The sequence below is a fragment of the Brachycentrus maculatus genome, unplaced genomic scaffold (genome assembly GCF_059751285.1).
Source record: "Brachycentrus maculatus isolate JH-2025_06_01 unplaced genomic scaffold, ASM5975128v1 h1tg000326l, whole genome shotgun sequence".
NCBI lineage: Eukaryota > Metazoa > Arthropoda > Insecta > Trichoptera > Brachycentridae > Brachycentrus > Brachycentrus maculatus.
Window position 1 is genome coordinate 1,386,296 of NW_028281075.1, and position 12,697 is coordinate 1,398,992.

General features: G+C 31.2%; 1 protein-coding gene across 1 annotated transcript in view; it reads right to left on the minus strand.

The window, feature by feature from the left end:
- spz3 (Spaetzle domain-containing protein 3) overlaps positions 1-12,697 on the minus strand; it is a 71,480-nt gene that overhangs the window by 35,775 nt on the left and 23,008 nt on the right. The window contains exons 2-4 of the mRNA XM_088268697.1: positions 11,190-11,518; positions 8,619-8,964; positions 7,301-7,434 (exon numbers count right to left, since the gene is read on the minus strand). Coding sequence (XP_088124823.1) covers positions 7,301-7,434; positions 8,619-8,964; positions 11,190-11,285 — 576 coding nt within the window. The 5' untranslated portion in view covers positions 11,286-11,518. The remainder of the gene's footprint in view (positions 1-7,300; positions 7,435-8,618; positions 8,965-11,189; positions 11,519-12,697) is intronic.

The following is a 12,697-nucleotide window of genomic DNA, read 5'->3' on the forward strand; positions in this document are numbered from 1 at the left end:
ATTTATACATATGTATATATATATATATATATATATATATATATATATATATAACACACACACACACACACACACACACACACACACAAATATGTATGTATGCTGAGCGGGTTGTGAGGGGATGTTGAAGGTGAATTTACGGTTGAACATTTAAACTAATAAAATATTGTATACACTCGTATGCTTTTCAAAGGATGTTCATATGCATCATCTTTAGAGCGATTGCATAAATTCGTAATGACATTTTGGTCTAAATTTGTCCGCCTTCGTAGTGTAATGGTTAGCGACTGGAGACTACGGTTTAGATTCCCGGGAGAGTCAAAATAATAATTTTGTAACCAAAATATTTATTCGTTATTATCCTTGGCTAATACCTAAACCTGACGACTGATCACCTTGCCATCCTGTGTCTTTGATCAACTCAACACTGCGACAAATCGATGTCGTGCTTTATGCGCGATTGGGAGCGGGATAAGGGTGACAATAATAAGATTAAACTGCTTATAACTGAAGGGTGTACTCTCAATAGTCACAAAAAAATAATTCAGTACGCGACCGGCTGCGCGAGAAGCCACACTTGTTATGTGCGCACAATTCCTCACCTTTCAATATCTCTTTTCTTTTCAAAACAAAAAAACTATTTGTTCAATACAATAACGCTGATTTTAAGCAAAAAATTAAATTACATTAAATGTTACCTGGGTTTAAAAAGAAATAAGTTCCGGGCTATTAATTATCCAGCCTTTCTATTATATCATGACTTCAATTTGAAAAAAAATAATCGAGAAAAAACATATACACGATTCATAAACTTATGTTTTAATAAGCTTATGTCAAAATAAAATGGAATGACGCGGTCACTTTTTATATCATGCTCACTGCCAGTTTAATTGAATTACCAGTGTTTGGTTACCCGATTCCAGTCAGCAAGTTGCAACATTGTACTACAACACAATCAAATCAAACCTACTATGTTCTAGATAATACGCGAATATGGTTATTTAGTAGTTTAGAGAGAAACATTATTTAAATAATGTTGCATTAAACTTTATAAAATAAAACAACTTTGTTTTAACCACTTTTTAATATTAGTACACTTTAATCTACTGGTTTCGACAAGAACCTTGTCATCATCGGGGTTTATGTACTTAATTCTAAAACATTGTAATACTCATAGTTAATTATCCTTCCCTTACCAAAAACTTCCATGTGAAAATATGATTAAAAAAATATGATTTAAAAAATATGATTTATGTAAAAAAACTCCTAAATGTTGTTTTTATTGTGCATTGCGTAGCGAATACGTCAACTCTGAATGACAACTTGTGAGCTACGAATGGGATCGCCCAAAAACAATATGAAGCCTCGCAAGAGTAGACGTATTCGCTACGCAATGCATAATAAAAACAACATTTAGGAGTTTTTTAAGTCATATTTTCATATGGTGTACAGTGCCTGGAAGTTTTTGGTAAGGGAAGGGTAATTTCAATGTTTTAGAATTTAGTACATAAACCCTGATGATGACAAGGTTCTTGTCGAAACCGGTTGGATTAAGTGTACCAATAAAAAGTGGTTAAAATAAAGTTTTTTTTATTTTATAAAGTTTATAAAATGTGCCACAAAGTATCTGCGAAAAACATTCAAGAAATTTCATTAATTAACGTTTTACTCAGTAAATACTACTTTTCCTTAAAATCTACTGTGATACGTGTTTCGATGCATTTCGCATCATCAAATATACGGTGTTTGAACATGATAATAATGTTTGATAGCTCATGCAAAATTACAAAAATTATTGACATTTTTTAAATATCCATCCCAACCCACATAACAATAACATTATATTATTTTTTGACGTCTCAGCATAGACGAAGAAGAATATGGAAGTCAGGGCATTTACAGTACTTACGACCGTCATATGCTGGTTTAATAGATAACTTTAAACACGTGTATCATTCACCAATTCTACCCATGATTGACAACCACGCTATTCAAATTCTAGAAACGTCTAGATATCGAAACACAGTGCTTGATTTCACAAGACTTTACTAGAAATAACTATGGTGGGATGAGGGAAGCTTTTTATTCAGCAGAAATTTGTATGTGAGGTCCAAATTCTGGATTTATAATACATATTTATGCACATACTTGAGAAACGCTACAAAATTTCATTTTCTTTTTTTTTTTATTTCAGCTTATAATTTGACCAGTGAATTTATTTACAACATTTTGAATGTGTACAAATACTTGTTCACAAATTTGGATTGTACTAAAAAAATGTGTAAAAAAACTCATAATTGGAGAAAATCCAGATTTGTGAACAAGTATTTGGACACACTTAAAATTTTGTGAATTGAAATTCGCCAAGAGGTTTGGGTCGGTTAAGATTTGTACTTAATTTGGTATGAAAGTGCAAGGTCAAATAATGGCTATTTTACCAAAAGGTTAAGTAACCTCTACAATCTATTATATCGGCATTTATTGTGAAATGATTTAGAAAAATTCCCATTAATAAAGTACGTTTCAAATTTATATAAAATACAATTTGACACTCGTAAAAAAGTTTTATACAGGAAACAATAAAAAATAATGATCTAGGGCAGAGGTTCCCAATCCTGTGCCCGTGAATGATTCGTATGTGCCCGCCACTATTTGATAGAGACATAATTTTTTCATAAACGTTAATTAAAAATGTGAATAATTTTTATTATTTTGAATGTTTTAATTTTTTTGAGTGAGTGTTGGTTTATTAAACTCGTATGTATGTTTGCGATGTTGTATGTATGACTAGTTTTTTAACTGACAATACTTTTAAAAAAGTCGATTAAAAATAGGTGGCGCCCGCCACCCTATCGATATTTTAGATTGTACTGTCGAGAACAAAAAGGTTGGGAACCTCTGATCTAGAGTATTGATACAGTACAATGTAAAACTGTCGGTATAGTTATGTACCGAAAATGATTACTGTGATAAAGGGGCGTTTCCGCACTATATCATTCAAAAGACTTATTTTTATTAGAACACTTTGTGAATGTAAACAATGCTTTAAAAAATAAATAAAATAAAATATCAGAAAAAATGTTCTTGAAAATTATCGCTCGGACAAAGCCTCTTATTAAATATAATATAATAAAAATTCAATATATGTGTCCGAATCAATCGTGCATACACAGTGGAACCTCTCATAACGAGCACCTCTCATAACGAGCATTTTTCAAAACGTTTTACGTACATAAGTCATTTATATAATATTCCCGATGAGTAATTTCTATTTCTCCCTTAACGAGTGACATTTCACATAACGAGTTACAGGGAAAGGACAAATCCCTTTTTCACGACATTCCCTTGTGAGCCGGGACTTCCACGCCAGTCAAAACAAAAAATGTTTCGTTTAACGAATGTTCCGCTTAACGAGTAAGATTCTGGAACGAATTATGCTCGTCATAAGAGGTTCTACTGTACTAGTATATCGATAACTAGTATAATCGATTTTAGGTCGATTTATTAATGTTGAAATTCGAAAATATTTTAACTTCTAAACTATATGTTTGTCTTTTAAAAATGAAATCAACCAGTGGAATTTTATATTTTAATACAGTTAAAGTTTTGTGTGTTCAAATCTTTGTACACAAATACTAAATAAAACGCCAAAAGTGTTATTAAATATCAAAAGATATTTCATTAAATTTCAATAAATATGTTAGTGGCACTGACATTGTATGTGAAAATGTGAAATTTCCCTTGATGAAATTTTGTATTAAATTTTGTAGCTTTGACATTTCGCAGTTGTTGAATCACACATAAGATGAAATGTTAATACAGGTGTCTCAACAGAGACGAATCATCTTGTATTATTATACGAAGGATTGGTTGATAACTTTATTCACTTAGGTAACGTGCATCATTCTGCCCATTATTTAACATCTATATTGCATTGATTTGTTGAGTTATATATATGCAAGGTTGTGAGAAATCCATTCGCATGTTAGTTTGATTTTGGATATATTTAGTATTTTGATAGATGGTGCTGCCGTCAATTGAGAACACTTTGAAGTAAATAGCTTTCTCCAATTGAACGTAGGTGAGATTCTTCCGAGTTATTTCACATATTTAAGAAAGAGACAAAAATATCATTTTTATTTCAATACGACTAATTTCACTTTTTGATATTTTTTTTTATTATTTATTCATCAGATACTTGGTTTTTAATTTAAATTTTCAGAATGATACGTTATACACAGAATACAAAGTGGTCACTTAAACCAGACAATGACAGGTCGTAAACCCTGTTATTGCCGGATTTTTAGATTTAGAAAATGTATTTGTTTATCTTTTAATGAATTTCTTTTAAAATAAAGCATCAATTTAAATAATTATACTAATTTATATGTAATTAAAAATAATGCCTCTAATAAAACTAAAAAAATATTATATTACGTATATTTGTGATATTATAATATGCAAACATATTCTTATCGCTAGAAAAGATCTTAAGTATCGTGTTTCTGTCAATTATGAGCGAATAAAAGGAAATTAAAATGTTCAATTTATTGTTGAAAACACTATTGGAATTATCAAGGACTTTGGAGAATGCCTAAGTACTTAGAGACTGCGAATAAATGTAATATTGCTACATTTTCTTGTCAACACCACCAGTTAAAGGCTATGTATATTCGTTTTACCGAATTGTATCACGAGCTGTGAATACCCATTTGTTTATAATAACTATATTCAAACTCCATTGCCATTTCAAATTGCCAAATCGAATACAAAATAATTACGTTTTGCAGACTTTGTTCCACACGTTATTCTGCTTGTCTAGTAATAAATCTAATAACACGTTTAATTTAAGTATTTTATATTAAAATTAATATCTCATAGACTTCATACTTTTCTCAATTCCTTTCTAATATAGTAAAACCTCGATATAACGGACTAATTGGAGGCAGCGGTTTTCCTTTAAAGCCGATAGTTGGTTTTATAAAAATAGGTTTTAAACCTATTTTAAAATAAATAATGTAATAAATTATAATTAAAAATATTTTTCAAAAAAAATTAAACAATAAAACTCTCTTTTCAAAATATTGCAAATAAAAACACTGTTTTCAACTTTTTGAGTGTGTCTGTCTAAATACTTGTTCACAAATCTGGGTTACCTCCAATTAAATGATTTTTTTTTTACATCTCAACAAAGAATAACATTCTAGAAATTCTACTCATGGTTATAAATCATGGGTAGAATTGGTGAATGTTAAAGTGATCACTTAAACCAGTCTATGACGGTCGTAAACCCCATACATGCCCAGATTTCCATATTCTTCTACATCTCCGTTGAGATATCATTTTTTTTTATGAAAACACTGTATTTGAATATAAATATACTTGGATTCAATTAAAAAAAAAGCCTTATTGAATAGTAAAAATGACTGTTTGCATATATATATATATTTAAATATATATATAAATATATATATATGTATATATATATATATATATATATATATATATATATATATATATATATATATATATATATATATATATATATATATATATATATATATACAAATATAAATATATATATATATATATATATATATATATATATATATATATATATATATATATATATATATATATATATATATATATATATATATATATATATATATATATATATATATATATATATATATATATATATATATATATATATATATATATATATATATATATATATATATATATATATATATATATATATATATATATATATATATATATATATATATATATATATATATATATATATATATATATATATATATATATATATATATATATATATATATATATATATATATATATATGTATAAATATATATATATATATAAATATATAAAACAATACTGAATATTACATACAATACCAAATACACATTTGATTTAACATTTATCTCAAGATTTGTGCTATATATTGCTATATTTTATAAACTACCAAATGTTTGTTGCGACGTTCGTAATATAGGATGTAGGTAAGTAATTTTTTAAATCATATATATGTCAGTTAGTCATCAGCGAAGAACAAAGGCCTTTGAACTAGATAAGTCCGGTTCATCTTCATAACAAACGGAAAAACAAATCCCAATTGAAGGAAATAATAACTCAGTTTCGCTATCATAGAATAGAGAACAATCGCAACTCGATACTGCTAAATTTTCTTATCTTCCGCTGGAGAAATAATAAACTATTTTTTTTCTAAATTCACTTTTTCACGCCATCACATCCTCAGACCTCAAACCTCCAATTATTTTAGCCATTGTTTAGTAAGTTAATTGTTGAATTTCAAACGCGTTGATTTTCTAATCTAAGCTTATTTTTAGTACTAGTACTTTAAATGTTTTGTAATCTTTTGATGGATTACTTACGATAAATCAGAAGACGGTATCAGAAAGATAAAGTGAATGATTGATTAATGCCGGATAAGTGGGTACACGAGTAAAATGGAGCAAAAGCTGAGAGCGAAGTATTCAATTTAAATCTAACGCATTTTAAATTGCATCTGGATGTATTATAGGTTCGTTCCTTTGGATGTGGAGATATTAACGTAAGTAAATGTTGTACCAACTACACGCCATTTCCTACAAGATTATCAGTTAAATGTATTCATCGCAATAATACTCGGGTAATTATTATATATTATCTACAATTATTCACATCTGATCTCCTGATACACGTTAAATTATGTAACTTGACTATATGAATAGAATAATGTCATTTTATGGCGATAATGTCACTTACATTGTAGTAATGGAGATAATTTAATTAAGATAATTAAGATTGTTATAAGCATCATCTTACGTCATAAATTTGAAAGCAAATGTATTCAAAACACAAAGGTGATTATTGGAAAATATATGGCCAATTTATATTATCATACAAATTATAAGAAAAAGATAATGCGTTGTTTTCATTGTCATCTTCATAATAAACGGAAATACAAATCATTTGTCATTTCATTATTGTGTTTAGTAATTTAATTAGCATGCAGGTAAAAGTTTCTAAATTTGAGTGTAATATTACAATGAGTAATATAAGATTATTAAGAGTACTTGTTACAATGAGTAATATCAAAAGCTGTGCAGTTGCCTCACAAGCGATGTAATTGTATAGACATTATCCTATGTACTGATACCTACACTTGTATAAATCCACCCACATAAGAGAAATCTAGTAAGTGTCCATAATCTCTGAAATTACCTAATAAAATAAAATATATCAAATGCAAACAATAAACTCACCGGTATTTGTACAAAAGATCCATTGTTTAGAACTGGATACGAGTAGAGAGGCACTACGGGAACGGTGCCATTCTTCAGGAAGATGGGTCCCTGAATAGGAGTTGCGGCTTGCATGTGACCTCTTCCGACATCATCTGTGAATAACACAATCCCATTGAAAAGGAAACAGCCATAGAAAATGAGAAAATCCGCATCCGCTTGCTAAATCCTCTAAGCATTCCATTATTCATTCATATTACATGCTGAGATTTGTTCTCGAATAATTCGACAAGAGGTTTTCTTGTCAACTTCCTGTAAAGCATTTTCTTTCAAGTGTAAACACATTGTACCAACACGACGAGGCCAACCGACGACTCAGTCATTACTCACAGAAGAAAAGATTTCGTCTTTTTGAAATGGCACGTCGAAATTGGTTCCAAGGTAAATTGGATCATCACTGTGTTCGGGTCTAAGCTAGTCTGATTTAAAGGTCCTCGGCCGACCTTACCGGCTTCGGTTAACAGGAGCGAGGACGCCCGGGTAAAAGGTACGAGAATTATCGAGGAGTGTAACATCCTTTACGACAATTTTATAGCGCGAAGTGACAAGGAAGTCTTCGCGTCTAGGAAGTTGTTATTAAATAGTCATACAGGTGCGAGAGATATTTATGAGTTCCGTTTTAGATCATTACTAATGCATCATTTTTTAAGCGTTACTTAAAACTTAATCTTAAAATTGATAGCTAAGCAGGCACTCCCTGGGTTATGAAATGCCTGTGGAAACAAACTTCAAATTTGGGAATTTATTAAAACGTGCTTTCAATTTCAGCCATACGTATGGTTTGGATTATTTTGTTGTTTGGTTTGAAGTGAGAGTTTTTGATTTGAAAGTGTTCTTTTAATTGATTTGATATTTTATTCTATTACCAAGATGTACGAATAATAACTGTCAAAATATGAAGGAATTTAAATGCAAGGGGACCTTGGGAGAACAAAAAAGGTGTAGGAAGACCCCAAAAGAGATCGGCTGTCCAAACTCAAAACACAGTAAGGGATATTTTTTGTAGTAGGTTTTTTTTGCATTTTTGGACTGAGTAGAATCTACATAGTCCAAAAATGTAAAAAAAAAGTACTACAAAAAATGTCCCTTACTGTGTTTTGAGTTTCGACAGCCGAGATAGTCCGACGACATAGTCGCTGTGGGGGGTAGAAACTGGATGCAAGCAGCAACCGACCAGAGAAAATGGAAAAAGACCTATATCCAGCAGTGGAGGACATAGGGCTCATGAAGAGGAAAGAAGAAGAAAAAGTATGAAATCTAGGATTGATAATTCACACACCGTTTCCTCGAGATCCATCTGTATCGTCATCGTAGTAATCGTCATCATAGTCCAGCACCGCGTGGAGCTGCGCCCTGCCCTGCCCGCCCTGGACCCTGGTGAAGGAGCCCGGCCGGCCGGGGAAGTCCCTGCCCTGGGCCTGCTGCGGCGGTGGCGCGGGGGGCGCAGGGGGCGCGGGGGGCGCGGGCGGCCGGTAACCGTAGCCGCGCTCCTCGGGCGGCACGGCGGCGCCCGCCGCGTTGGTCTCGTAGTACTCGTTGTGCGCGTTGGGCCGGTAGTAGGGCGCGCCGTACGGGTCCGGGCTGGGCGGCAGGTAGGCGGGCGAGCTGTAGGCCCGCGGGTAAGGCTAGAATTTCAATTGATTTATTTATAATTAACAAGAACTTGAGCGAATATTGATTGCACTATGGTCAACTCGGAGAAATGATTCTGACCACGAATACATTCGTTTATATATAAAATACGTTACGTAGTTTTGAATGTCGATGCAGTTATCTTTACGTTTTTCGAATTCTGTCTTAAACATCATTTTCTCGCATTTTTAACCTTTAATATGATTTTTTTTTGACATCTCATCAAAGATGAAGAAATGTATGGAAGTCTGAGCATTTACGGGGCTGACGATCGTCATGGGCTGGTTTAAGTGATCACTTTACACACATGTAACATTCGCCAATTCTGCCCATTATGGACAACCACACTACTCAAGTTCTATATAGAACCCATTTAGAAACATTGTTCTTGAATCACTAGAACTAGTAAAACACAAAGAAGCTTTTTATTTAGCGGAAACTCTTATATTGGTATGTGAGGTCCGAATCCTGAATTATAATCACACACGCGAGAAACACCAGAAGATTCCAATTTGATTATTTATTTTTTTAGCTTATAATTTGACCAGTTAATTTATTTACAACATTTTGAGTGAGTCTAAATACTTGTTTGCAAATCTGGATTATCTCCAATAACAGGAGTTTTTTTTGACATCTCATCAAAGATGAAGAAGAATATGGAAATCGGGGCGTTGAGACTAATAGTAACTATCGGAAACATACAGACCAATGCTCCGGATAATTTCAGGATTGTCGATCATACCGCGCAACAATCGATAAAAATGCGTAATCAAATACACATTCCTTCTAGTCTCTAAACTGTTGTAGCCAAGCATACCCTGGAGAAACTTGGTCGGGTAGAGCCAAGGATAATAGCCGTACTTTCTCACGTAGAGATACCTCAGAAACTTCTTTTGGACTTTCTCTACCATAAGAGAGTACTTAAAGCTCCTGTGGTCTCCGAATCATGGAGCCACTATCGAGTCTACTTCGCACCAAGGAGTTATATATTATTAATGAAAGCTGTCCCACCATATTACCAGATCTGAAACAGAAGCATCTAGGCTTCCTGACAGACCTTATCTTGCAAAGCATTTTTTGTACTTTTGAAAATGTGAAACAAAGCAAAATTGTATCCCGATTTTATTAAGAATTTACATTTAAAAGCTTTCACTATCCCTGTCACTGCCAATCAAAATAAATACAAGTTTTTAAATCCACCACCAATTTTATTAGGAGTACCCCGGTGTAGTTAGTGAAAGGAATTAGTATTTAGTTAGCTCAGTTAGTCAGCTAGATCCGACCAAGGAGTTATAGAGAGTTCTCAGCACCCGGGTATTTTGGAAAACCCTGGCAGTACGCAGAACAAATCCTAACATTTTCAATGCATCACCACCAGAGTCACCAATCTGTGGGGAATTCCCCAAACTGCGGACAATCTCAACTCGATTAGGGAATTCGTGGGGATTGGCACGATGTGGGGAAAATGATTTCAACATTTGACCACTTATCAATATAAAAATGTTTTGAAAGTATTTTTTTGTGTGTTCTCCTTGTAGTATTATCTTTTATGTGTTCTACATAGTTGTTTATGCTTAAAAACAATAAGTAAAATGTATGAATTATTCTGTTTGTATATATATATATATATATATAAATATATATATATATATATATATATATATATATATATATATTATATATATATATATATATATATATATATAATATATATATATATATATATATATTTATATATATATATATATATATATATATATATATATATATATATATATATATATATATATATATATATATATATATATATATATATATAATATATATATATATATATATATATATATATATATATATATATATATATATATATATATATATATATATATATATATATATATATATATATATATATATATTTAGTAAGATATTTTGTTACGTACCAAATGTATTTTTAATTACTATGTATTTTATGTAAAAGCCCAAGTAGGGCGTTTATATTTAATTTTAAAAACATAAGTAGTCAATTTTTACCAAAACTTGTTTATTTTTCTATGGGATAATTATGTGGGGAGTTTGTAAGGAATCGCGACTTTGTTTTTCCACACTTTGGGAAAATTGTCCTAGATTTTTGGGGAATTCCGAAAATTGGCATTGGCAACGCTGATCAACACTAGCCTTCTCTATGTGATTATGAAATGTCATGGTGCTCACAAACCTGGAAGGGCTGCGGCTGCAGCAGGCTGGAGTTGGCCAGGGCGGGGCCCACGGCGGCTAGCAACGCCAGCAGGCGCAGCAGCGCGCACGACAGCATCTGTCACGATTTGCGCTCTATCATTTTGCGAACACAATTTGTCTATCTTCGATTTCAGTCACTAGATCACACACTACGTGCACTTTGAATAATTCATTTTCCGACACAATTTTATTTGATCACAATCGATTTAAAATTCGCACTTTTATGTTGTAATATTTTTTCATTTCATTATTGAATAAATTTATCCTTATGGTCACGATTCGTATTGTAAATGTGTGTTGTTTCACGACCTAAAAAAATAATCAACCCTTAATGATAGAAATAAACATAAAAATTATTCACAAGCCCTAGCTACTTTAACCGATGAGTACTGACAAAGATATTTAACGTTAAAAATCAATTATACGATTGCCAATCCTAAAAAAAAATAATAATAAAAACCATTATTAAAAAGTGGTGTTTACCAATATTTTGTTATATTATTTATTGATTCGTCATTAAATTTTTTGAATGAATGTTTATTATTTAAAAAAAAAAAGCTTCCATTATACCACTTTATAAGTTTCATTTCATTACACACGACTAGTTTAAAAAACTACAGTTGTTTTCATCCACAGATGAATAGTAAAATTAACGAGTAAAAATTTTTATTAAGGTTGGTAGGGTAGTACATATAGGAGGGGAGGGGGGTTAGGGAACGGGAGTTTTTGTAAAATGAAATATAGGTAATAATGGTGACGATTTTAAAGAGCACATTATTAATTAACTTTTTATCAGAATTTAAATTTTAACGTATACCGTAAAGTGGGTATACATTGCACCAAAATACTGCATTTTTTCAAAAAATTGTCTATTCAGATCAGGTTTTTTACTTTTTCTGAGGTTTTAACTATTGCAATATAATAACACATATACCTGTAACATGTCTGATACATTTTTAAATTTTTATCTATTTTGCCTGTATTTTTTTTTTATATTTATATTTTGGTGCAAAGTATCCCAGGGTAAAGTACAACTTTGCACCATGATATTTTCTCTACACTTTTCGGACTAGAATCCAAATTGATGCAAAGTAAAAGCTGTCCTACAAGTTTCATTGCACCTCATGAAGGGTTTTGGCTCACAGTTCGCTAAATGCAGATTATAATATTGTATAATTATGGAAAAATAAGACACTTGATAGAATTTTTTTAAAAAAAATATTGAAAAATCTAACAAAAATATTTTTTTTTCAATACTGAAGGTTTAAAATTATATAAAATAAAAGGTGGATATTAAAACATATCGTACTACATAGATAATAGGAATTAAAATTAAATTAGGTCTAAATATGGTCAAGTTCCGGGACGGTAAAGAAACCTCTTTTGGATTGCATTTTCGGTTCTTTTATGGAACCCACTACATCCTTCCAAGAATATTGAAGAAAGTCATCCTTCATCGGCCACTTCTACGATTTGAGACTCTCCTGC